This window comes from Pollachius pollachius (assembly GCF_949987615.1).
Source record: "Pollachius pollachius genome assembly, chromosome: 2".
Classification (NCBI taxonomy): Eukaryota; Metazoa; Chordata; class Actinopteri; order Gadiformes; family Gadidae; genus Pollachius; species Pollachius pollachius.
This window is the reverse complement of record NC_136935.1, coordinates 48612066-48639565: the sequence shown is the minus strand read 5'-3', so window position 1 is coordinate 48639565 and position 27500 is coordinate 48612066. Positions and strand designations below refer to the sequence as shown.

Genomic DNA, 27500 nt, shown 5'->3' with positions numbered 1-27500 from the left:
TGGGTGGTTCAGGTTCCTTCGTACCCTCGGTGGACAATCAACGGTGAACAAGCATCGCCAACAAAGCCAGAGCAAACACTATTCTTCCTCAGACAGCATCAAGGAACGTAAAGTCAAACAACATATGCTCCTTAAGTTCTTCACATCCATCATCATCGCCTCACCTCATCCATAACAGTCACACCGGCGACATTAAAACAAGAGAACAACAATAAATCACACAAAATCATTGACAACACCCTCCCATCCATCGAAGCGCTTTAAATCGAACGCGCAACCAACTGGGCAATCCAAACCATAGCAGACCCTTCTCACCCTGCTCACACCCTGTTCTAGCTCCTGCCGTCTGGGGGGGCGCTCTAGGTCACTGACCATCTAATCCTCACGCGCTCTCCTTCCCCGCCACCGTAAGGATGGTGACCTCTCCCCACGAACAATGCACGCAACATGCACATCAGTACCGTTTGTGTAAAAAAAAATCTGTCCATTTGTTGTTGTATTTAATACTAATAATACTAATAATAGTAAATGTGATTTATATAGCGCCTTTCAAACTCAAGGACCCTTTACAAAGTGGGCAGCAACATAGAAAACAAAGTAACTAATCAAAAATAACACACGAAAACAAGCAAACAAACGGGGGGGGGGGGTCACAGGCAGGAGCTATATGTAATAAATGCAGTAAACTAACTCATAAATTGGCCGTGATATGTCATCAGATATTGAGGAAACATGCCATGTCGAAAGACTGTCTATTCCGACAACAATGCTACAGCCAGTACGTTTTCCTTTGAAATTTTCGTTCTGGGTCGGAACGTTTGATTTGTTTTGGCCTGTGGGTTAGATTCTCTATTCTCCGAGTACCCCGGGTTGCCAGATATGAAACAGATTGGCAGACAAACCCAGCATGCTGCAACCCTGGAGGCAATCAACCAAACGGCATCCACTGACTGTAGTGGGCTCTACCTGACCTCAGAAGCTTCGACCTCTGGTGAAATAACTCCATGACTAGAGCCGTGTTAAAACACAGGTACGTGTTGGAGATTGCTTGGAAGATGGAGGCAAGAAGGATCTCAAGATGGAGGCTACATGAGCTGGTGTATGATTTGCAATCAATAAAGAAATTGCAAACGTTTACATCAGCTTACTGATTTACAGTATAGGGCTCGGCATCGCCAGTCATCTTCCGATAAGTCGATGAAGTTACTAATCCAATCATAACGCAACGCGGTGAGATGCCAGCATGTTGTGATTGGCCATCCGTCAAGCAGGCCTGTGTCAGCTGTGAATGCCGCTAGGGTAAGCTCCACACTTCAGGAGAATTGAGTTTAAGCAAACCCATTTCTGCATATACAATTTGTAGAATTATTATAAAAAGGAAATCAAACCGATTTCCGGTCATCTTCTTCTTTTGTGATTAACACCCTAAAACATTCACTTGAACACAGGAAGCGAAGTTTGGAGGATTATCCCCAAAACCTGTGTCACGGGGCCCTTCTCAAAACCAAGAATAAAAGAACGGCTTGTGTTCTTAGGGAGAACAGACTTGTGTTCTTGGGGAGAACAGACTTGTGTTCTAGTGGAGAACAGTCTTGTGTTCTAGAGGAGAACAGACTTTTGTTCTTGGGTAGAACAGACTTGTGTTCTTGGGGAGAACAGTCTTGTGTTCTAGAGGAGAACAGACTTGTGTTCTAGAGGAGAACAGACTTTTGTTCTTGGGGAGAACAGACTAGTATTTTTGGGGAGAACAGACTTTTGTTCTTGGGGAGAACAGACTAGTATTTTTGGGGAGAACAGACTTGTGTTCTTGGGGAGAACAGACTTGTGTTCTTGGGTAGAACGTTCTTACTAGTCGTACTTGGGAGCATGTACTTGCGTGGTCACAAGCCCGTAGAACGCTGTATGACAGTTTGAGTCGATGAGTTCTTTCTGGTATATTGCGCACAAAACAGAGGCCGCCTGCGGTCCTCCAAAATAGAAACCAGGCTTTCTCATCAAATATTTAAGCTGCGCTGATTACTCCTCCACTGTACACTAAAAATGTAATGTCTGTTCATAATAAAACATAACGACGGTCCCTTTTCATGCTGCGTCTGTTGTTTATTTTATGAAATATTTTGTACAGTTGATGGCCTGCGTCTCCTCCATCGCCTGCCCCGTCAGCTGCAGTGGTCTGTGGGTTACGGGGGGGTCTGTGAGTGTTACTGGCCGGCTGGCTGGCTTGACTCGCAGTCACTGGTGGAGCTGCCTGGCTCCCCGAAAGCGTTAACACATCTTCGATTCGCCATTAAATCCCGTAAAACTGCCAATATTATTTAACATAAAGAAAGTATCGATTTTTAATTGGGCGAAATGCAAAATTGTGTATTGGGACAGTACTCGCTCCGCAAGAGGTGACATTTCAAGGATACAAGGACAAAAGTACAGAAAAAAAACCTAGCTTGAGAAAGGCCCAGACTGTTTGGGCTCTAGAGCTCGGTGAGGCTGCACACCTGTTGCTCATTGAGCAATCAACATTGAGACAATGTGCAACAGGTTGAACCATCCATCACCACCCAGACACACACACTAGGGATAGACCGATATGGATTTTTTAGGGCCGATACCGATTTTTTTTCATCAGCCTTAGCCGATAACCGATACGCCGATACAATATCGATTTTCTTGAGCCGATGTTTGGAGCCGATACTACCCTGGAAATGCAGAGTTCTCGGGAGATAGATGTGGGTCTGGATTTCCAGGCTAAGTCTCCCTCAATTTACTTCATAAAAATGACACAATGATGATAACAAATGTAACAATGTCTCAATTTAACAAAATGAACATTTATTGAACTGTCTGTAAATCATGCCGAAAAATGAAAAAATCGGCCGATACTGATACACCTAAAAAACGCAAACATCGGCCGATTAGATCGGCCGGCCGATATATCGGTCGATCACTAACACACACTAAAGGAGATATCCTGCATGGCAACAGGGAGCCCCAGGACATGTATCATTGTCTGCAATTCTTTACAATAAACCAGATTTCAAACCCAGCTACCCGGCGGCCTCGTCTGAAGGAGCCCAGTGCAAGTGCGGCGGCCATCTCGGTGACGTGACGCACGGACCTTGTTCCGCCGGGGCCGACGGCTCGGCCGAGCGTCCCAGGCGTCCTTATCTTATTCATTAATAATTCTCAGAACGCGGGGACGATAAAGGAAGAAACATGCCCAGCAAAATCTTGTGAACAACATGACAAGCCATGACCCCGTCAGCCCCAACTTGCTCTACGACAACCAGACATTGCGTCGCCGCTTACGTGAAGCATGAGGGGTCAAAGTTGAAAGCAGCTTGGGTAAAGGTGAAGGTACTGCACCGCAAACAAGCTTTGTGTGGATTGTATCGATGGAACTCAGTATTAGAAAACCATGAGGGGAATAATGTTATGCTTAACCAATATTAACATAACATTGAACTTTTAACTACACAGTTGCTCTCCAGAAGAGAGGAACTAATAAAAGCAGAAATTATAATAACTTTGAAGATTTTTATTGACGACCAATAATCTTTGTGTCTGTGTAGAGAAACTAAGACCTTGAATAACACAAAGGTGTATTAGGGCCATGCGCAGAAGGCAGTGTTGTGTTTGGTTAGTACCATATAGTATATACACAGACCAGTGTTATTTTTAAGGAAGCAAACATCCAACAAATTGAAACAAGAACGGGGACTGGAAGTGAGATGGACTCCATCACATCTCTTAGCAGCAGAGGGGGGACTGATGTCAGGGAAACGTTTCCTTTAGGTCATCACCTCTGTTGTAAGCGCTAGACAGTCGGGACAGAACTAGGACAGCACAAACATTAAAGTGCTTTGGTTCCCCTTCCCAACGCAGGTCAGAGAGCCCGGCAGACTCCCCCATCGGTATTCATGGACTAATAGGAACTTGGTGTAGCTTGATCAGTATGCAAGAAGTCGCACTGAGCCTGTTGGCTTGAAACTAATGTCAGATGAACCACACACATACACACACACACACACACACACACACGCACACACACACACACACACACGCGCACACACACACACACACACACCTAAACATTCTCATTGTTCATCCATTAAAGCAGCATTCATAAAGGTCACCCCGTCTACAGAAAGAAAACTACGTCTAAAAACACAGTCTAGTTTAATCTTGGCACAGGAAAGAGCAGATGACATGCTATCCATGATAATAACGGCACCGGTTATTCATCTTATAATAAAATAGCCAGGGATCAGGTCAACTCCAGTAGGAAATAATTAATGGTTTAAGGTTTCCATTAATTAGAAAGGTTTTCTTAGTATATAATTGGATCTATTAGTGAGGATTGACATGTTCTGTCTCTGCCAGTGGTAAGAAGGCGTGGGGCATGCGGAGGGGGTGGCGCCCTCACCTGTGATTGGTGCTCTTCGCTCTTGGTCACGCCCTGCACCTGCAGCAGGTTCTTGGCCACGCCCACACAGGGAATCCCCGACAGAACCCCGAGGTGGCAGGCCAGGCCAAACTCTGCAAATGAGCAAGCGCTTATTGAACCAAATGTAACAAACGTAGTGGCACAACACTTTAAAGATCTGTGCAGTAAGCAGGTTATATACACATAATATATGTAACACAGCTCAAATAAATAAGTGGGATTGATTGCATGTGTGCGTGCACAGAGTGTGTATGTCATATGTGTGTGTGTGTGTGCGTGTGCATGTGCGGACAGAGTGTGTTAACGTGAGTGCGTTTCACCACACTGCCGGACTTGCCTCTGTAGTGGAAGAGGCCGTTGCCGTCCACCAAGACGACCTGAACAAACACACAAAGAACTTAAAAGCTGCCTGTGTGTGTGTGTGCGTGCGTGCATGCGCACTCGGCGATGACTGTGACTTCAACAAAGCAACCCCCTTTGCCGGTGTTAATAGCGGGCACCTCATCGTGGCATTAGGGCGGGTCCCCCCCCACCTCCGGCCGGTGGTTTATAGCTCTAAAGCATTGGTTCTCAAAGTGTGGCCCGCGGGCCAATGGCGGCCCGCAGAAACATTCCTGGCGGCCCGCAATGATATACAGAAGTAAAAAATATATATATATTTTTTTTTTAATGTTTTATTATTATATCAATATTAATTTTAACAAAAAAAAATAAACATAAATAGAAAAGTCGACTCTCTCTAGCTTTCAATTAAATCCTGTTACATTTGTTAGTTTTAATCCGACTGTTCATTACTTTGAAAGGATGAACCTCACTTTCGTGATTTATACCTCACTCCCAGAGGTCCACGGTGCAATGTTTCTTTTCACCACTGGGATGCTGACGGCGTTTCCCGCCAATTCTTTTTTCCTTTGGCGGCCCTAAATTGGCCCTCAGCTGTCAAAACTTTGAGAACCCCTGCTCTAAGGGGTGACGGAGGTGATGGAGGAGCCGTGTGAACCTCTGGTGTCTGCAGAAGCTGCTCGTGAGTGCAGCACCCAGGTTCACACCGGAGTGAGCACCATGGTGGGACTGGAAATTGGGACTGTGTGTGTGTGTGTGTGTGTGTGTGTGTGTGTGTGTGTGTGTGTGTGTGTGTGTGTGTGTGTGTGTGTGTGTGTGTGTGTGTGTGTGTGTGTGTGTGTGTGTGTGTGTGTAGGTGTGTGTATGTAGGTGGGTGTGTGTGGGTGCACCGCATAGTGGTGGTAGTGTGCAGGCGTGTGCTGTGTGTGTGTGTGTGTGTGTGTGTGTGTGTGAGTGAGTGCGGGCAGAGTGAGAGCTTGCAGGAGAGTGAGTGTGTGCAGATGAATTAGTGAGCGTGTGAGTGTGTGCGGGTGAGTGGGCGAGCGAGTGAGTGAGAGCAAGTGTCTGTGTGTGAGGGTTAAGGTTAGGTGAGTGAGCGAGCTTATGGGTGAGTGAATGCGTGCGGATGAATCAGTGAGGGAGTGAGTGAGTGAGTTGCATGATTGTGTATTTGCATGCGCCCGTGTTTGAACGCGTGTGTATTTGCATGTGTGTGTATTTGCACGCGCGTGTGTGTTTGCTTCCATGTGTGTGTGTTTGCAGGTGAGCCCTGACCTGAGGCAGCAGCTGAGGCCGGTTCCTCTCCAGGCGTCGCAGCGCCTCCAGCAGGAAGGGCGTCTCGCGGAAGGCCAGGAAGCCCGCCACGTAGGGGGCCGTCAGCCTCACCATCCGGCTGTCCTCGTAGAGCACCTGGCGGGCAGCACGGTGTCATCACCACAGGTAACCACGCCACCACCATCACAACCATCAGAGATCATCACATCACCACTACAACACAGTTGACCACATCACTACCACATCATTTCACATAACACACATACCTCATCACTGTTAACCATTTCAGTACCGTCACAGTGAACAACATCGTTACTGTCACAATTAATCGCACTACGTCAAAAGTATATCATGACCATCAGAGTTAACCACATCACTAGCATAACCACATCATTACCATCAAAGTGAATACATTTACATTTACATTTAGGGCATTTAGCAGACGCTTTTATCCAAAGCGACTTACAATAAGTGCATTTGTTACAATAAGTACATTTGTCATAAGAAGTGAAACAATATATCGCTGTCGGTACAGTAAAGATGTTCATAGAACCAAGTGCAAGTATTACAATCGCTAGGCTAACCCATTCCCCCTGTAAAGCAACGATAGCAGCTACTGTAGATGCTACACAATTAAGTACCTTCAATAAGTGCAATGTGCAAGTGCCAGGACGTACAACATTCAATGGTGAATAATATCACCAGGGCTTGTATTTTTTATTATTTTCAAAAACATCCTCCTTATTTTAGAAAGATATTCAGTCAGATTGTCCCGGATGCAGCACAGGGGCAGTATGAAAGTTACAGGCAGGTTGAGGCGGCCATGAGTGGATAGATTGGAAAAGGAACCTGTGAACTCGCTCCTATAGAAAGACCCTTCCTTGAATGTCATTACTAGCCTGGTTTAGTGCCATGAAATTGGTTTGATTATCTGACAAATTACAAATTTGTGAAATCACATTAAGTTGGGTACGTCCATGCGCTGGTATACGATATCAAGGTAAAAGTTTGAGAAGGGAAGGGTAGGGACGAAAGTTCAGTACTGAAATTAAATGAGAAAATATCAACACTGCTTGGACGAAACCGAACCCCTAATGAAACATGATAGGGCAGAGGCTGCACCTTACAAATGACTTAGCTTTCGTACTCCTTTTTTAATTGTTTACAGTACGCACGCTCAAAAACCATGGAGGCATCTAATTTACATTTAGGGCATTTAAGCAGATGCTTTATCCAAAGCGACTTACAAAAATTACATTATTCAGAAAGTGTATTTTTTTGTCAGTTCCGTCTGAATAGCAGTTAGATCACGGTATCGGTTGACTGACCGGATAAAGCCCTCCTGTTGAGGAGTGACCATAAATGTATCAGGCGGCGGCATCTGGCTAAGGAGCTAGAGCCGGTTGGCTGGTAACCCGAAGGTTGCTAGTTCGATCCCCGAGCTCCTCCTAGCTGAGTGTCGAGGTGTCTCCCAGACTGAGACACCTCACCCTAACTGCTCCCAACGAGCTGGCTGTCGCCTTGCATTGTTGACACCGCCATTGGTGTGCGAATGTATGCACGAATGGGTGAATGTTAGGCAATAATATTGTAAAGCACTCTGAGTGGCCACTGGTTAGTAAAGCGTTGCATAATTGCGAGTGCGGCCTCAGCCAATCAGCACTCACCTCCAGGTCGGGGTAGCTGAGCACCACCAGCTGGGCGCAGGCGTTGACCTCGTCCCCCTTGATGAAGGACAGGTCGACCCCGCCCACCCGCTCCAGGGTGGAGAAGCGGGGGCATCGCTGCCACGCCTCTGTGTCCTCCCCCACCACCTGCTGCCTCAGGCTGGCCTGCTCCCTGCACCACCCACACACAGGAGAGGCTTAGGTGGGTGTAGGGTCTTAGAGGCTTTAGGCCTTTGGGGGGGCAAAGGTTCGTGGCTCTGAGGGTCACCAAGTAATCCCCCCCGCAGTGAGCAGTAATGGATAACAAATTATGACGTTTTGCGGTGGATGCAAAGGTGCATCCACTGAAGACACCTGTTAAGAAAGGATTTCTGTTTGACTATGGGATGAGTTTACTTTGTATGAATGCTGAGAAGGATTTCATAGGCCTACACAGTACGTCTGCTTGTGTAAATGGATGCATATTGCATTATTGTATACTTTATTTTCTTAGGAATAGAAAAACATAATAGAAATATGTGCAACTATCCTCTGGCCAACTCACATAATACTAACAATTAACAAATAACGATCTGGGAAAGCGACAAGAGAAAGCAACAGAGAATACGATCCACTAGTGTTTTATGGGGCTGCTTTCTTTAATACTATCGCTTTAATCTGTAGTCATTGTCCATTTATATGAAGGCAATTACAATTATGTCGTGAACTGAGCTAAATCATTTAAGTGTTGCTCCGTTTCTTGGCCTTTTATTACTGGTTAAAGTATGCGACTCGGACAATCTTACAAACATTAGAGAAGAATCACTCCCTTTAATAAAGGCTGTCATCGCTCGCTTATGACATGTACAAGCCTCGCATGTATATGGTCGGCTGCAGAGCGACCCGTGATCAGTATGACTTTACAATATCTTATAACATTGAATGGTGTTCTGACCTTTCCCACCGCTTGACCACCTCGTCATCACAAACTACTGACATTGATGATGTTTAAAAGCCCAGCCAAACATTGAACATCAACATGCCAGGTGGTCTCAGGTTGGCTTCCGTGTTTATTTGATTTTGATTACGTATGAATGAGGGCGGAGTTTCACGTTTCGAACGCGTGACGGCGGCTTACGGGCGCCATCTAGTGGACGTCTCTCAAACTACACCGCTCAACAGTGTCCATACCTGCGGCACGCCACAGTCTGTTCCTCCTTATGCGGTGCTGTAGGAAGGATGTTTCTCTGGAACAAGATGTTCTACGTGCAACAGCTTGGCCCACTGAGGTGACGGCAGCCATAGTGACAAACATGTTGATCTCTGGAGCCTCATAGTTCTTCTAGTCTATAGTATTGGAAGTGATTTCCATCTAAATTCCAGATTATTTAAAGCAAATAACAATACACGTTTAAATCAGGGATCTTGAATTTTGAATTGCATGAGTGTTAACAAGATCTGCATAGAACTGATAGCATTAGTAAGCAAACTGCCATCAGTTCTATATAGTGAGGAGTTAGCATACAACCCCAACACTCTTATCCCACGTACGTTAGATTCAACATATTCCACCATTAAGGCCGTGCCTATCGATACACAAAACACCCGGCTGCAACACAGCAGCAATAGAAGGCAGAGCTATAGATGGGCTGTTCGGGCCATTGACTGGAATAGAAACCGGTCGACCACGATATAGAAACTGTACTGTGATGTTTAGCTTTGAGTATAATGAGGACAGATTATGGTAAGGTGTGTAGGGTTACCTAACCACTAGGATCCCGGAGGAAGCCATTCCCGGTGTCCAACTGGTTTTTGTATGTCTTCCATTCTATAAAATTAGAAAACCACATACACTCAAAATGCTGACAGTAGTTTGTAAATCACGACGATTAAACAGATTATCCTTGGAATAAAAATTTAATCCCCCCCCCCCCAAAAGTGTAAAGGCATTATTCATGTATTTATGTCATTTTTTTAAAATAAATCCTAACAGGTCCTTTTTATTACTTACACATGATTATTCACGTCAACGTAACAAGATTGGAGATATGCAACAACAATTTCAAAAAAGACTAAGCAGAGCGAGATGAATATGGATTACAATGGGGGTACCATCATGTATGAAGCCCCCCCACTTTGTCCAGGAAACCTCTAAATAAAGTGTTCGAGTTGTATTTGTAAAGTCATGAGGCAGGTAGGGGCAGTGCTGGGAGGGTACAGAAGAAGGATCGGTTCAGATGATCACAGCGATACTAAACTCAGATTAATACCCTCTCATGGAAAAGGAGATCACTCATCGGATGTGGACTGTGTATGGCGTCAGTGCTCCAGTACACTCGAGCTTGGTTTCCCCCCTAGTCCACATGACCATGCGCGTGTCCGAAGTGACGTGGCTTACTACGCTAAGATGCACCGTAGGTGGAGCGGCGTGGCCATTCGTTTATATATGGCGGGACAGCGTCCTCAACATGCTTCTCTAGGGGGGTTTAGACAGAGCGTAACAAAGTATATACACAGGTACACGCGGTCATCACCGCTCATGTGTAAGGATGGAGGAGCCAAGGGCATGTGGATATCACAACTTTCAACCGTGACCTTTGCTTCAAAGTCGTTTTGTGCGAGAAAAAAAAAGAGTTAATGTTTAAAAGTAGGACAACCTTCTGGAATAGTCTTGAGGACGGGTCAGATGAGGCTCAGACCCTCAAGGTGAGTCTTGGTGGCCGTGACCCGTCTCAATGGCCTTGGTCATTGGAACATTGTATTTGATGCACTGGTTAAGACCAAACTGCCTTAGACTAACCTGGGTTAGACCGAGCTGAGCTGGTTTAGACCGAGCTGAGCTGGATTAGACCGAGTGGGTTCAGACCGAGCTGGCTTAGCCCAAGATGGTTTAACCCAAGATGGGTTAGACCAAGCTGGCTTGGACTAACCTGGCTTAGACTAACCTGGTTTAGACTGAGCTGAGCTGGTTTAGACTGAGCTGAGCTGGATTAGACCGAGTAGGTTCAGACCGAGCTGGTTTAGCCCAAGATGGTTTAACCCAAGCTGGCTTAGACCGAACTGGTTCAGAACGAGCTGGTTCTGGACATTTTAGAACACGTGAACAGATTTGCGATGTCTTTCTCCTCCCTTAACACTGCAGAGGGATTAAGTATCTTGATATTCCAGGGTGATGCCACACCAGCCCCGACACACCAAGTAAAGACAAACCGTCAAAGAAAAAGCCCCTCCTGGGAATTGATTAAAAAGGGTTGAACCGAGCGCAGTTGCTGAAAACCCCCAAACTATTGCATTTCAAAACATCATCCCCACTCCCCCATACAGTTGAAGCTAGTGTCACAGTAAACCCCGCACATACGCAAACCGTTGCTTCGATGAAAAGGAGGGGAAAAAAACAAAAAAAGGCTCAAATGGTCTTGACACATGGCTCTCAAATGGCTAGCAGTATTTCACAAGTCCAGATAAACGCATCCACTATAAACCCATCACTGCATGGAGCGAGCAGAACACAAAAAAAAACACACAGAACCCGAGCAGTCACCGCATGATATGGGCCTACATTACAATGAAACATTCATCCGTCAAGCACGCCGACCTTCACCACTGCAGAAGGTCATTACAATAATCATCTCAAATGGCAGTTTCCCATCCGTCCCAAAGAAAGAAAACAAGAAGAAGAGCGACCCACAAATTGTCTTTTTAGGGAAATGCGATTGTTTAGATTAGAACGAGCCAATCAGAAGCACATTCACAAAAATGAACATCAAGGCATCTTCTGACAGCTCCCTCCACAGGGCTGGCTGTCTCCGTGTACAGGAATAAAGCTGGTGGCGGCTCCTGTTAAATCGACATCGTTCATAACGTGATCTATATATATATATATTAATTTGTAAAGAAAAACACAAACGGTCCATCCACTAAATACTACTCCGACTACCACTACGTTTGACCTCAAAGGAAGGACCTTTTTGTAACAGAACAAGCAGTTAGTCGTAGCGATGTTTCCATCCAAGCTCATCTACACCCGTGAGTCTCTCAGTCCGTATAAATCTGTATAATAAATAGAAATAGTTCACACAGTACAAACCAAAACTCATGTTATTGCTTCTAGCGGACCTAGTTCCAATAGCATGTGCTAGTAGTAGTTTTAGTTCTTATTTTATATTGTATTTAATTAGTTAGCCCTGATGAGCCGGATGGACGGACTTTGCTACAGAGAGACAATGCAGATGTGAGCGGTGTCTTCTGCATCGCCTCCGTTTAGGAAACACCTTCCATCGAGGGCTCACTGCACGTTGAAATAGACGATCGGAAATGATACTTGACCTAGGTCGAACATATCATCATATCATAACATCACCACCGACACTTGACCTATAAAATAACTTACCAGGTTACACAAACCACCCCTGGTAATATGGCAAACACCACTCTCTTTTTTTGCTTGTTATCAGTGTCCGTTCAAAGGTGTGCGTCTCAAAGTGTGTGTGTGTGCGTCTCAGTGTATGTGTGTCTCAGTGTGTGAGTGTGTGTTTGTGTCTGTGTACCTCTCAATGAGAGCATGTGTGGGTGTATTGGCGTGCAAGAGTATATGCGAGTATGTAACAACACCTCCATTTTCAAAGTCCCAAAAGCGCCCTAGTTTCTAATATTGCTTGGGTCCAACTTCCAGTCAAATCTCCCAGAAGTCGGCCTGTAAGTCCACAAAAAGAAACGCTATGATAACGGTATTAAACCTGCAGGCCCAGTCAAGGCGCAGGGGGAAGAGAGAAATACATGACCTTTGTGTGAAAAAACAGCCCTTTAAATTTTGTGCACACAATTTTCGGTTTGCCATTTCTCTTTGTCGTTTTTTTTCTTTTGTCTTTTAGTTTGTGCAAGCATGCTTCGCTTCCACTCAGAGACCTCCCCGTCTGAGGGGAGGAGAGCTCAGCAGAGGACGAAGCAAGAAGGAGTGGAGCCCCGGAGAGGGAAGCAGAAGAGGGGCATGCTGGGAGTTGTAGTCCAGTTTGGAGTCCCCTCTACCTGGAAATCATGGAACTGGACTGGGACTGGCTGGAGGAGGTGGTGGTGGCACTCAGCTGGGAGAAGCCACTGTGACTGGACTCCAGGCTGGTCATGGAGCCCCTGCAAGAGAGACAGACGGAGCCACGATGAGACACACGCATCAGCCCACCCGACGCCTGTGACACAACACCAGCTGCTGCCAGAATCCCCCCATCAGTGAGCTGCCTGAATGCATTCTGTGAGTGTGCGTTGTGTTCGACACCGATCCATGATGCAGAAGTACACCCATGCAGCCGTGTTAAACCAAGGTTCAAACAGGGTTTACTCTGCGAGGCATTCAAACACGGAGGGTGTGATCAGGCGCCGCACCTTGGCTGTAACAGCCAATGGGAATGCAGGGAGGTGAGGGAGGAAGGGGCTTGAGGGAGAGGGAACTGGGGAACACCTTGCTAAATATTTTAGATTTAGATCAGTATTAATTGTCATTTTGAGAACAAAATACATTATGGATGCCATTTCCCCCACCGTTTCTCATCGAGTTATGCAATGCGGGCATAACAGTACTTCCTGGATACATGTTTTAATAATCACGTGGTGTTCAGTGTTTATGCTTCTGTTCTCACAAAACTGCAGTTAGATATTAAAGAGTGAAGTGACACAGTGACAGTAGTAAAACAGGGTTTATAAAACGGGTAGTTTCCGGTCTTTGAATCTGTGAAATACTCATAACAATACATTTCTAATAGTTTTAGTATTAACGCGTCGCCAATCTCAAAGTTTGCTAGCCTGTGTTGCTTGGCAACTATTTTGCTGTCTAAATGAATCCCATTGCTTGGCGGTAGAATGTTGATTTGTTTTCAACAAATCATCATATTTGGAGAATTTTTACTAGCTAGTCTACAGTGACCGTTTTAGAAACCGTTTCATAACAGCAATAAGCCACTTAAGGTGTTGTACAGGGATTTCAGAAAAGCTAGGGGCAAGCTGGTGGCTCATTGCTGAGGTTAAAGGCAGAGAGAGACGGGTCTGGTTGGACCACTGTAATTAAAAACACAAGCTACAAGGTCAAGGGTCAGAGGTGAAGGTCAGAGGTCGCCTCGCGGCGTACAGCAAACACACAGGTTAACGTGTTAAACCTAGTGCGACGCTGACACTGTTAGTCATGCAGGCGGTTGGGCGGCTTATGTCAGCGCAGAGACTCCTTTCTCCGATACAGGACAGGTGTATTGGAAAAGGGGCGAGCCTGCCCCGCGCTGACAGAGTGAGTGAGTGAGAGTGTGCGAGAGACTTTGTGTGTGAGAGTATGTGAGAGAGTGAGTAAGTGAGTGTATACGTGAGTGTATATGTGAGTGAGTGATAGTGAGTGAGTGAAAGAGTGAGCGAGAGAGAATAAAAATGTTAAAAAAGGCAGGGAAGCCCAAGCTTGCATCCAGTTGCTCACATTGGAAGTCTGTGACCCAATGTGGAGCAAAGGGGGGGGGGGGCATTTATATTAGCAGGCAGAGGGGTTGGGTGGGAAAGCAGCGGAAGATGCTAAGCTAATGCTAACAGAGATAAAAGGGGGAGGGGTTTCAAACCCTTGGCCACTTACAAACTCTGCACGTCATAGCAAGCCGTTCTTCACAGGAAGAGAGAGGGAGGGAGAAGGAAGAGGGGACGGTGAGCGGACGGTCGCAGCGTATCGGAGTGAAGAGGGGTACGGCTCTGTGTCGGGGGGGCCTTTGTGCGCGGGGGGTGTTTGAACAAAAACAAGTGATCCTGCTCTTACCACGGAGAGTTGCCCAGTCTGGGATAGTTTGACAGAATCTTTACAAAGACATCAGATGTGACCATGAGGTACTAATGACCAATTCAAACATGTGTAAAGATATACTATTACTGTATACGTTGACATAAACCCGCCTTTACAAGACTCAAACAATGTAATTAGGATGGCCCCAGTAGCAGTTATTAGACGTGCTTGGACACAGACTATTGGTAGTCCGTGGGGATGAGGGGAAAAATAACACATTGTACATGTAGCTTGTTACAATTTTCCTCAACCGACACACACATACCATCAGACACACACACACACACAAACACACACTTACCATCAGACACACACACACACACACACACACAAACACACACACTTACCACCAGACACACACACAAACACACACACATACAAACACACACACTTACCATCAGACACACACAAACACACACACTTACCATCAGGCACACACACAAACACACACACTTACCATCAGACACACACACAAACACACACACTTACCATCAGACACACACACAAACACACACACTTACCATCAGACACACACACACACACAAACACACACACACACACACACACACAAACACACACACTTACCATCAGACACCCAACCAGCCGCCCACTCTGACATATACAAACGTCATTACCCTTTACAGATGCAAACACACACACACACACACACACACACACACACACAGGGGGCCCACCTGAAGTCCTCGGAGCCCAGCACCTCGGTGTAGTACATGACCTTGCACTTGTGGGAGGAGACCTGCAGCGAGGCCAGCACGTCGTCCACGCGGGGCAGGCTGGTGGCGGCGCAGGCCGGCGTGCTGTGGAAGCGCCACTGCAGGATGTAGAAGCCCGGCCAGCGCGTCACGTGGGAGCCCTGCGCCGCAGACACGCAGAACGTCGTGATTACATTTTAATGCGACTTTACTGCTATAATAACGGCTTTCAAATGCTGGAATAAAGTACTTCTTGATCCCGAAGAAAAATGAGGACTCTGCATCCAACCCATCCCCAGCAGCACTAGGATATTTTTCGAAAATAAACCTGCACGTTCTATTAGCCGCTATAGCGGTTAAATTCTTCGCCTAAGAGTTTCCCTTCAGTGCTAGGTCTGGGTCTACGGTATATTAGTGGGTTTTCTCCGTCTAAATTTTCTGCGTCCAATCAGCGAACAGAGGGAGTGGCTGAGAACAATGACGTTAAAGTCAGCTCTCGTTGACGCACATCTTCACGCACGGTGATTGGTTTGTTTACAGCCTGCGCGCAACGTGATTCCCGGCCAAACGCGATTGGTTATGGCAGATCCAGAGTGGCGCTGGGCAGATCCAATAGTTTTAAACTTCAACAGACACCCGCCTTCAAGTGAGTTAACGTTTGTCAATTGAGTGGGTCCAGACTCTCTGTGCAAATGAAATGAGGTATGAGAGTCTGGTAGGACCAGGCTAGTAAAATGGGGTTGTACAAAATACAAAATTTCAAAATACCACAAACAAGCTACTCCGTATCTTTTGTTTTGCAATTCATTCCGCAGCAGAGCCTTTGAGTCATCGTTCATGGAGTAAGAGCACATCGGGGGAAAACGTGACGTCCTGTTTTTTTTTTTTTTGGGTCAGTTATGAAGTGATGCCGATGTCTATCATTTCTCCACACGGTTATCTTTTACGCGCGAACCTCTAATGTAGACGATTCCATCGGCCTCACGTCGCGACGTCAGAAGGAACTTCGTGTTTTAAGCACCCGGAACGAAAACACAGCAAACGGCACACGATTGGTTTTTCCCGTGTTTTCGCAGAGTCGTCCTTTGCTCTGCTCCGGACTGAAGCCGCCGCCTCGGCCTTGGTTCGTAGAATCGGTAACCAAGACACGGCATTATCTCCGAACCAGTGCGGTCGGCCCCTGGCCTTGGGGGCCGACCGCCGTGCCGTGCGGGCCCTCACCTGTACGCTCTCGCCCTCCTTGCAGGTGAGGGCGGACTCCACCCGGCTGTAGTCCTGGCCCAGGGTCCAGGACTTGTCGATGAGCTGCACGTTGTTACCGGGGGCCGGGGGAACGCCGTGGGGCCCCGGGGGCTCCTTGCGGGCGGGCTGCGGGGCCCTCTTGGAGTGGTAGATGTTGAAGACCACGTCGCCCTTACACACGTCAAAGTCCCACGTGATGACGGAGGAGGCGTCGATGATCTGGATCAGCAGCTGGAGGAGGGGGGGGGGGAAGGAGGAGGAGGAGGAGGAGGGGGAGGAGGAGGGGGGGAGGAGGAGGGGGGGAGGAAGGAGGAGGAGGAGGAGGAGGAGGGGGAGAAGGTAGGGGAAGAGGAGGAGGAGGTAGGGGAAGAGGAGGAGGAGGAGGAGGAGGAGGAGGGGGAGTGGGAGGAGGAGGAGGAGGGGGAGTGGGAGGAGGTGGAGGGGACGAAGAGGAGGAGGAGGAGGAGGAGGAGGAGGGGGAGGGGGAGGAGGAGGAGGTAGGGGAAGAGAAGGAAGAAGAGGAAGAGGATGACGATGATGATACGGAAAAGATGAGGAGGAGGAGTGGGAAGAGGAGGATGAAGATGAGGAGGAGCAAGAAGAGGGGGGAGAGGAGAAGGAGGATGGTTGGATTATGAGAGACAAAGAGTAGAAAAATGGTATCAGTAAAAGTACATCTCAACACAGTTTTAGAGTGATACATCTCACATCTATCACTCAACTGAAAACACGCTATTTGACCCAAAATCTCAACTACTCTGGTTTGGCTGTAAAACCGGGGCCTTTAAACTCTGCATGATACCGACAGCTTGTGATGGCACCGACGCAATGAATCAAATCTCCATCACTGCTCTACCCCCTGAGGCGGAACAATGAGGACCGCAGTGGCGGGGGGGCAGGAGAACGACAACATCTGTTGGTGAACGTCCGTATGTTTAGTCAGGCAACACCATTCATACAGCAGGGGGCTCTTCATGTCTGACGCTGCGTTAGACAAATCCCCTTAAAACTGATGGGCCCGTCATTACAAACAGCCACGGCGTTCTCATTATGTTTTGCGCCGCAAACATCGCGTGCAGACCACCATATATCCACTGGGTGGCAGTAGAGCGCCGCACCATATTTCGCTCACATGGAAACGCACACAGACATGGAAACCAGGGAAACCGGGCGACTCCTAGGCTATGTCCACCGTGGTCGGCGCTGCATACTAAACCCGTCGTGATAAAAACGTCTTTATCCTGTCCTGAATGAACCGGTTCCGGACTCATCCACCCGTCTCCACCCTCTCTCCGTCCCTGGAGGATGGGCCTCGGAGGGGGTCGTCCTCAGCCCCTCAGCCCAGCGAAGGGGTGCCGACGGCGGGCTCACCTCATGCGGCGCGCCCTTGAAGATGCTGGCGCTCTGGTAGATGGTCTCCGTCCAGAGACGCACCCCCTCATTCTCCATGTCCTCCGTGGTCCGGTACATGGACTTGGGGACCAGACCCCCCTCTGGGACCTCACACTGCGCACGCACACACACACACACACACACACACACACACACACACACACACACACACACACACACACAAACAAATGGGTGAATACTAGGTATAAGTAGCAGCAACATGTTGTTGTTATTATGCTTCTTTATTATACTATTAAAAAGGCACCCCAAGAGGCTTCTGCTGCTTCTCAATAACAGGATGTGGCCGTTATTGACACACACACAAACACACACACACACACACACACACACACACACACACACACGTCAGCAGAGAGGCCACAACATGATTGGTAATCTACCGTATAACCGTGTTTTATATATATATATATATACACACAAGTGTTTTATCTGTCATATTCATGGTATAACCCAGGGTCATTCTGAACAGAGAAATGTCTCGTGACATGGCACGCCACAAATACGTGGGAGATATCAGACACATAAGGTCACACATATGGTACAAATAGTACAAATAAAAAAAAATAGCAGGAAATAGAAACAAACTTCAAATAAGAATGTCCTTCAAAGTATGGGGAATAGCTTATGTATCTTTGTGGTGAGAGACAAAGTGTGAATGGACAGTGAAGGATATAAATATTAAATACTAAATATAAAGTGCCGGTGTGACAGTGAATGTTTTTGCCCTTTTGCCATACACTCAAACCGACACTAAGACAGACAGACACACTCACACAGACAGAAACACAGACACACTCACACAGACAGAAACACAGACACACTCACACAGACAGAAACACAGACACACTCACACAGACAGAAACACAGACACACTCACACAGACAGAAACACAGACACACTCACACAGACAGAAACACAGACACACTCACACAGACAAGCCGAGAAACACACTCACACACTCACAAAGACAGACACAGACACAGACACACACATATATTTAACACACACACACACACACTGACACACTGACACACACACACACTGACACACACACTCACCATGCACTCCCCTCCCAGGAAGTCGGGGATGATGTCCTTGTCAATGTAGTCCAGCAGGCCTCCCGGACCCTGGTAGTCGTTGCCCGCGTAGATCAGGAACTTCTTGCGGGTGTTCTCGTCGATGAAGGGGCTCACCTGGTGAGGTCAGAGACCAGGGGTCACCAGCAGGACCACCGTGTGTGTGTGTGTGTGTGTGTGTGTGTGTGTGTGTGTGTGTGTGTGTGTGTGTGTGTGTGTGTGTGTTAAGTATGTGCGTGTGTGTGTGTATGTGTTAAGTATGTGCGCGTGTGTGTACGTGGTAAGTGTATGTGTTTGTGTGTGTGTATGCATGTGTCAAGTATGTGTGCTTGTGTGTATGTGTATGTGTTAAGTATGTGTGCATGTGTGTGTGTGTGTATGCATGTGTTAAGCATGTGTGTGCGTGTTAAGTATGAGTGTGCAAGTATTTGCATGAGGGTACGTGCGTGTATAAGTGTGTGTGTGTGTGTGTACATCCAAGTATGTTTGCGTATACAAAAGTGTGTGTGTGTATACAAGTGTGCACGCTTGCGTGCGTCTATATGTGTGTGTGAGTGAGTGAGTGAGTGAGTGAGTGAGTGAGTGAGTGAGTGAGTGAGTGAGTGAGTGAGTGAGTGAGTGAGTGAGTGAGTGAGTGAGTGAGTGAGTGAGTGAGTGAGTGAGTGAGTGAGTGAGTGAGTGTGTGTGTGTGTGTGTGTGTGTGTGTGTGTGTCTGCGTGCGGCGCCCACCAGGGTCCAGAGCACGGGGAACACCCGGGGGGCCCTCAGGATGAGCAGGCGGCCCAGTGTCTCGGGGTAGTTGGCCTCCACCACCTCGATGATCCTCAGCAGGGCCTTCACACCCGGCCGCCACAGGTGGCGCATGTTCAGCCCCTCCAGGTCCACCAGGCACGTCCAGCAGCTGGGCGACAGACACGCAACACACACCTCAGCATCCGGGTACCGGCTGGCAACGCCGCGCGGCTCACAGGATGGGCGGACCGGGGGATGGGGGAGGGTACCAGCGGTTCGATAAACCTCACAGTGCGGGAACACGGCTTCCAGCGAGCAGTAGCGGTCACACGGGGGGAGGGGGGGGTGGTCTCCCCCGTGGGGGTTTCAAAGCAGCGCAGCGACACACGGAAAACCCTGATAAGGGTTCAGGATAAGAAGAGTGTTGTTCATGCGTCACTCTCTCCTGTCGCTGGATGCCCGCGCGCACGTGTGTATTCGCACACACACACACACACGTGTATTCGCACACACACACACACACACACTCCTAAGGGGGGGCTGCAGCAGTGGAGTTTAAAATCCTGCATGTTTAATTCCACCTCCAGCTCTCCCCGTCGCCCCTTATCTGCCTCCTCCATCACCCCTGTGCCTGTTCCTGTCCCTGTTCCGACACCCTCTTCCTGGAGACAGCTCACACATGCACGCATTCCTGCCTGGCGTTCATCTCCTCTCCCCTTCCTCACAGCCTGTCATCAGTTGAACTTTGCGTCTTTCTCGCCGCTAATCTGTTTGCGATGATTTTCCCCAAGAGAGAGAGAGGCGTTGGGGGAGAGAGAGCGGGAGAGAGGGAGAGACACAGCATCGCTTTTGGGCTTACGGGATAATAATCTATCTGACCTCATTCTACCTTTCCGGAGGCATCAGCCAACACTCTGCGATGTTGGAAATAGTTTGTGTCTGTGAACACGAACCTGACCTGCAAGCGTCTCAGTGCTTTCATGCGTCACTGTGAAATCCACCCAGAAATAAATCACCAAAACGCACTTGTCGTACTCTCCTAAAAACTCCCCTCTTACACAATTGTTGTTTGTTTGTACGTCGTAGCACCTAATGTACGACATTTTTGTATGTTGTACTTCCCGACAAATGGTACCTAGCATTGTGTAGCATCTTATCGTAGATATCTTGATTGCATTATTGGAATGGGTTAACCTGGCAATTGTTAGTCCTTTGCACTTACAATTCTTACTGTACCGACAGCGATATATATTGTCGTTTCTCTTCCTTCTGACAAATCTACTTTTACCCAAAGCGACTACGTAAGTCGCTTTGGGTAAAAGCGTCTGCTAAGAGCCCTGAATGTAAATGTAAGTAGGCGTGGCTAGCATCGCGGCAGGCCAGCCGACCATACAGATGGCTGGATGTAGGGTTCACACAGCCACCGTGGCTCACCTGATTGGTCGGCCGAACACCTTGGTGTTTTCCTCACAGCGTCGGAGGCCCTCTTCGTTGATGGACAGCACCTGGAGGAGGAGGAGGAGGAGGAGGAGGAGAGGCACTCAGTGTAGCTCCACACGCCGAGCTAGTGGTGCTAGACCGAGGCTAGGCTAACCGCTAGCCTTCACACGGCCACATGAGAGGCATCGCGACCTCCACTGTCTTTTGTCGTTAAATTGAGAGCGTTTGATAAATGGTGTCACTTTACCATCGCGTTGCTCACATGAATGCACTATTTGTTTTAACATTCAAGGGGCCCCCTATTTTAGCACCAGCTGTGAGTGGGATTAGCCAATTACAAGACGGCCGGCCCTGCCCTGTGATTGGGTGACATCACAAGTGGGCGTGTCCACCCTGATGAGTCCGTTTGGATGAAGCCAAGAGTTGCTACAGTCCACTGGGAAGGCTGGTAGACTGATCTACCGGCCTACCCCACCATGAAGCCACCATGTTTGAGTAGGCGGGCGGACTGATCTACCGGCCTACCCGATCATGTTTTGCTGACCTCAAGGGGGAGCTCTGACAGTGTACCAGATTTTCAAACGTGTAATTCCGAGTTCTCTTGAACACGGTCTCAGCCTAAATATTCTAATAACTTGTGCGGGCCATTTTGGGTGCCAAATATTGGTAGCATTGAGAGGAATTCAATAATCATCGAAAAGTGAAACTATCCCATCCTTAAATAGTCGTCAGCGACCCCACACATTCCTCCTGGCCCCGCCCCCCGACGCCCCATTGGTCGGTGTCCTAAGAGGGGCAGCCCGGCCATGTGTCGGGTGATTGGAGGCCCATAAGGAGGAGGAGCGTGGTTGGCTACTCACGTGTCTGAGCAGAGACTCCTCCCCCAGGGCCCTCACCAGGCCCTTAGTGTCCATCTGTCCCAGCCTCAACACGTACAGCGGTCGTCCGTCTGGGGGAATACACACACACACACAAACACACACACACACACACACACACACACACACACAAGGACACATGAGGACACATCAGACGGAGCGCTCAGACTGCAGCAGAGCTAGCTCCATGTTATCTGCCTGATATTCAAATAGGAATAACAGAGGATTCACACAGACACATACACACACACACACACACACACGCACACACGCACACACACAATGGATTCAACAGAAAATGAAAGCGGTGATGTGTGATAACGTTTGTTCGAGTGGGTTTGTATCCGAGTCAACAGTGCTGGGTAAAGGACTAGTAGGGCCGACACGTTGACCTTCAGAGTAATGCTCATGAACAACAGACGAGAGATTGCTGACGTTACCGTGCGTGTGTACATGAGTGTGTGTACATGAGTGTGTGCACGTGCGTGTGTAGTATGCGTGGTATGTAAGTCTAGCCTGGCAGCAGTCAGAGGTCTGATACCTGTCTCTCAGATGACCGCAAGGGTATGCCTGTCTCTGGGCTGGCCTACATCAATCACCCCTGTGTGTGTGTGTGTGTGTGTGCGTGCGTGCGTGCGTACGTGCGTGCGTCATGTGGACTTTGCACCATGCTATCGTCTGATCTTATTCATGCAGCAATGCCTGAAGACATAGAGACAAACCACAGCCTTGTCCTGGATACCTGTACTTTTCTTTGGTTTGTTTACATCAGGACTGGATTGCACCAGCTATGCGATGGTTTGCTACTAAGTCAGTGTGTAAAGTCCTTACTCAAGCCATAATGACCGCTTGGTAGCTTCAAACTAGCATTTTACAAACTTTGGCTGCCCGACAATACTTAACTCATGTCCTACCTAATAATCACTAAGGAATAGCTGCTGCCTTCAGTTAAGATTGCTGCTGCCTCAACGACAACCAGGTTGTAAACAGGCTCCGATGTAAACAAGGATGTCAAAATTGTTTTGTTTGCTCTAATTTGACCTATTTTATTCAACCTATTTGTTTTTGTCACCAACTGCCACAAGTTACAACATGTACCTGTTTAGATGTAGGTGTAAATATTTAGTAATACACTGTAGGCTACGTGAGAACTCGTATATGTGGGGTAACCTGTTTGGAATAAGTTATTTCCCTGACTTAGTAAAGACATAAGTAGACTACGTTTGACCTAGCTGGTGCAGCCGGCCTCTGAAGACCTTTGGTGTAGCATCTTATATGCAAATAGTTTGGAACTGGTTTGCGAGTCAAATCTGCTCTAAGTACTTCTTGGCGCACTGAGCTCTCAAACAGTCTTTGACTTTACGGGATGAATGATAGGACAGGCTGAAAGGGGAGAGGAGAGGGGGGGGAGAGGGGGGGAGAGGGGAGAGAGATGGGAAAGATGGGAAAGAGAGAGAGTAGGGAGGGGGAGAAGGGAAAGAGGAGAGAGGGCCACTTAAGCCCTATAGGGCTTATTTCATGTCCTTCATTCACGGCCAAGTCTACCAAAAACATTCCATCAGAAGAGCCACTTGGAGGACATTTTGCAGATCGTTTACCCATGTCCTAACATGTGACCAACGCCCATGTTATCTTGATTTTTAATGAAGATAACACTGACAGAGAATATGATTACATAAAAAAGATGTAGCACGACTGTTGTCTGTATCGCCCCCACATAAATAAAAGAATACTGTTAGCCTCAAAGCATAATGCTAACGATAGCCTCAAGTCATATTTTGGTCAAATTGTGATATCTAACCTAACTCTACTCTTCACTGTGCTCCATTGCCTATATCCTCAGCCAATCAGAGTGCTTTTTACATTCCATTATCACGATCTGCCTAAGTCAACTTTATGAATTTGGCATTTTCGACCCATTAACATTCACATTCTACCCCCCGCCCCCCGTCCATCACGGACCCCCGCTCCCCAGTCCCCTGATGGGAGGCCCGGGCCCCGGGGCCTACCTCGGTCGTGGTGGTGCCAGTCCCCGGTGTAGTAGTCGTGGAGGACCTGGGGCGAGGTCCAGGTCTCCAGCAGGAAGTCCACCTGGTGCTGCTTCCTCCAGGTCAGCGACTGGCACAGGATCTCGCGGGCCTTGTCCATGTGGAAGTCCCGCGCCTGCAGGAAGCGCAGGATGTGCTGGTCCTTGGGGATCTGGGGAAGAGAGAGACAGAGAGAGAGAGAGAGAGCGAGAGAGAGAGAGAGAGAGAGAGAGAGAGAAAGAAAAAGAGAGAGGGAGAGGGAGAGCGAGAGCGAGAGCGAGAGCGAGAGCGAGAGCGAGAGCGAGAGCGAGAGCGAGAGCGAGAGGGAGAGCGAGTGAGTGAGAGAGAGAGAGAGAGAGAGAGAGAGAGAGAGAGAGAGAGAGAGAGAGAGAGAGAGAGTGAGTGAGAGAGAGAGGTAGCGGGAGAGAGAGAGCAAGAGGTAGAGAGAAGGAGAGAGAGAGAGAGGTAGAGGGAGAGGTAGAGAGAGCGAGAGGTAGAGAGAGAGGTAGAGAGAGCGAGAGGTAGAGAGCGAGAGGTAGAGAGAGAGCGAGAGCGAGAGAGAGAGAGAGGGGTGGGGGTGGTCGAGGTTAGAGATGTGTGGAGTCGTGAGGAAAACATAACAAGGGCGTCAGTGTGTAAAGTCCTTACCCAAACCATAGTGACCGCTAGTTAGCTTCAAACTAGCATTTTACAGGCTGCCCCACAATACTCAAATACTGCCCTAACTACTAACCACTTAGTAATAGGCATGTTTAAGTTGTTAGTGGCTACTACAACGGTACGACAACCAAGTTGTAACGAGCACCAGTAAACAAGGAAGTCAAAACTGTTCGTATTGTTGTAAAAATGACCTATTTATTATTTAACCTGTTTGAATGGATTTGGGTGTTAGACAGAGAGAGAGAGAGAGGGGCGGCCGAGGTTAGAGATGAGGCTCGCTCATGAGCCATGAGCGAGCGAGAGAATGAGCAACCGGGAAAAATGGATGAATTCATTAGTAGGAAGGAATGAATGGATGTGGATGGATGTTGATCGGTTTTGTTTGATGTCTGCGGATGGCTTTGGTGCAAGTCTTTGCATGCATGAATATGTGTGTGTGTGTGTACTTGGGTGTGTGCATGTTATTTTGTGTGCCTATGCCTTTGTGTTTATATGAGTGTGCGAATGTGCTCGGGTGCGTGTCTGCTTGCGTACGTGCGTTACGTGCGTGTGCGAATGCTTTTGTGGGTGCGTGGGTGTCTGCTTGCGTGTGTGGGTGCGCTGTGTTCTGTGTGAGTGTGTGTGCTGTGTGTGGGTGCATGTGTGCGTGCGCTTCACCTTTCCCTTGTGCGTCTCCTGCAGCCACTTGCGCAGCCTGATCAGGCAGCTCTCCTGAAGGGGGGTGAGGTCGCCAAGGTAACGCTTGATGTAGTCTGCGTCCAGCTTGTCTACACAACACGCACACACATGAAAGAACAAGATTATCACAGGGGAACCAATGCTACCCGCTAGGAATCAAACAGACTGAATGTAATACACAACGCTGTGATGCACAATGTAATATACTATGTGATACACAACGCTGTAATACACAACAGGAATCAGACTGAATGTCCTACACAACACTGTAATACACAATGTGATAGACAACACTGTAATGCACGATGCAATGCACAACAGGAATCAGACAGAATGTAACACACGCTACAAACGTATTGCAACGCCTCAAAATAAACAAACTTTCCTTCAGAATGAGACTGAGGGGAAGGTTAACACTGCATGGTCGGTTAATATGATAGGAGACACGGTGAATCCTATTGGCTGTCGGAATATGCAGATTACCATCAAGAGAGACACGGTGAATCCTATTAGCTGTTGGAATATGCAGATTACCAACAAGAGGGACATGGTGAATCCTATTGGCTGTTGGAATATGCAGATTACCATCAAGAGAGACACGGTGAATCCTATTGGCTGTTGGAATATGCAGATTACCAACAAGAGGGACATGGTGAATCCTATTGGCTGTTGGAATATGCAGATTACCATCAAGAGGGACATGGTGAATCCTATTGGCTGTTGGAATATGCAGATTACCATCAAGAGGAACATGGTGAATCCTATTGGCTGTTGGAATATGCAGATTACCATCAAGAGGGACAAGGTGAATCCTATTGGCTGTTGAAATATGCAGATTACCATCAAGAGGGACATGGTGAATCCTATTGGCTGTTGGAATATGCAGATTACCAACCAGAGGGACATGGTGGATCCTATTGGCTGTTGGAATATGCAGATTACCAACAATAGGGACATGGTGAATCCTATTGGCTGTTGGAATATGCAGATTACCAACAAGAGGGACAAGGTGAATCCTATTGGCTGTTGGAATATGCAGATTACCATCAAGAGGGACAAGGTGAATCCTATTGGCTGTTGGAATATGCAGATTACCAACAAGAGGGACAAGGTGAATCCTATTGGCTGTTGGAATATGCAGATTACCAACAAGAGGGACAAGGTGAATCCTATTGGCTGTTGGAATATGCAGATTACCAACAAGAGGGACAAGGTGAATCCCATTTGTTGTTTGAATTTGTCCGATTGCCGTCAACACAGAGTCGATGACTCCTATTGGCTGCAGGACTACGCCGATTGCTATCCAGGGAGAGATGGTGGTTTGCCATTGGCTGTTACTACCCACCATCGGGGGTGCCGGCCTGGTCGTCAGGCAGAGCCAGCGCAACCAGCTCCTTGCTGGGGCCGTCCGTCGAGGGGCCGCCCTGCCTCGCGTCGTCAGGCAGGGGCAGGGTGGTGATGGTGGGGCTGGTGGTGGCGTCGGCGGAGGTGTTGGTGGTGGTGGTGGTGGTGGTGGTGGTGGCGGGGTCGAGGCTGCTGGTGGAGGCGGCGGTGGTGGTGGAGGTGAGGGCGAACTCAGGGGGGAGAGGGGGGCTGTTGGAGCGCGCGGTTGAGGGAGGCGGTGGGAGGCCAGAGGGGGTCCAGCGATCCACGTGGGTGATGCCCTCGTTCTCCAGCTCATTCAGGTAGAAGTCGATGATCTCCTTGCCCTGGGAGAGAGAGGCAGGGAGAAGGAGAGAGAGAGAGAGAGAGAGAGAGAGAGAGAGAGAGAGAGAGAGAGAGAGAGAGAGTGAGAGAGAGAGAGAGAGAGAGAGAGAGAGAGAGAGGCAGAGAGGCAGAGAGGCAGAGAGAGAGAGAGGGAGAGAGAGAAGGAGAGGGAGAGAGAGAGAGAGAGGCAGATAGAAGGAGAGGGAGAGAGAGGCAGAGAGAAGGAGAGGGAGAGAGAGATAAAGGGACAGAGAGAGAGAGAGAAAGGGACAGAGAGAGAGAGACAGAGAGAGAGACAGGGACAGAGAGACAGACAGAGAGAAAGAGAGAGAGAGACAGAGAGAAAGAGAAAGAGGGACAGAGAGAGAGAGAGAGAAAGGGACAGAGACAGAGACAGAGAGAGAGATGGAGAGAGAGAGAGAGAGAGGGAC

General features: G+C 48.1%; 2 protein-coding genes across 2 annotated transcripts in view; both read right to left on the bottom strand.

Moving 5' to 3' along the window:
• The window catches only part of LOC307092116 (endonuclease V-like), a 50128-nt gene extending 41363 nt beyond the window's left edge, over nucleotides 1-8765 (bottom strand). Inside the window, exons 1-5 of the mRNA XM_079759014.1 lie at nucleotides 8660-8765; nucleotides 7726-7897; nucleotides 6059-6193; nucleotides 4779-4818; nucleotides 4421-4533 (exon numbers count right to left, since the gene is read on the bottom strand). Coding sequence (XP_079615140.1) covers nucleotides 4421-4533; nucleotides 4779-4818; nucleotides 6059-6193; nucleotides 7726-7897; nucleotides 8660-8703 — 504 coding nt within the window. The 5' untranslated portion in view covers nucleotides 8704-8765. The remainder of the gene's footprint in view (nucleotides 1-4420; nucleotides 4534-4778; nucleotides 4819-6058; nucleotides 6194-7725; nucleotides 7898-8659) is intronic.
• Nucleotides 8766-9637: 872 nt separating this feature from the next.
• Nucleotides 9638-27500, bottom strand: part of LOC307070603 (SEC14-like protein 1) — a 42256-nt gene continuing 24393 nt past the window's right edge. The window contains exons 6-16 of the mRNA XM_079729125.1: nucleotides 26708-27071; nucleotides 25342-25451; nucleotides 24007-24196; nucleotides 21980-22068; nucleotides 21114-21184; nucleotides 19677-19848; nucleotides 18930-19064; nucleotides 17830-17964; nucleotides 16438-16689; nucleotides 15199-15377; nucleotides 9638-12831 (exon numbers count right to left, since the gene is read on the bottom strand). Coding sequence (XP_079585251.1) covers nucleotides 12726-12831; nucleotides 15199-15377; nucleotides 16438-16689; nucleotides 17830-17964; nucleotides 18930-19064; nucleotides 19677-19848; nucleotides 21114-21184; nucleotides 21980-22068; nucleotides 24007-24196; nucleotides 25342-25451; nucleotides 26708-27071 — 1803 coding nt within the window. The 3' untranslated portion in view covers nucleotides 9638-12725. The remainder of the gene's footprint in view (nucleotides 12832-15198; nucleotides 15378-16437; nucleotides 16690-17829; nucleotides 17965-18929; nucleotides 19065-19676; nucleotides 19849-21113; nucleotides 21185-21979; nucleotides 22069-24006; nucleotides 24197-25341; nucleotides 25452-26707; nucleotides 27072-27500) is intronic.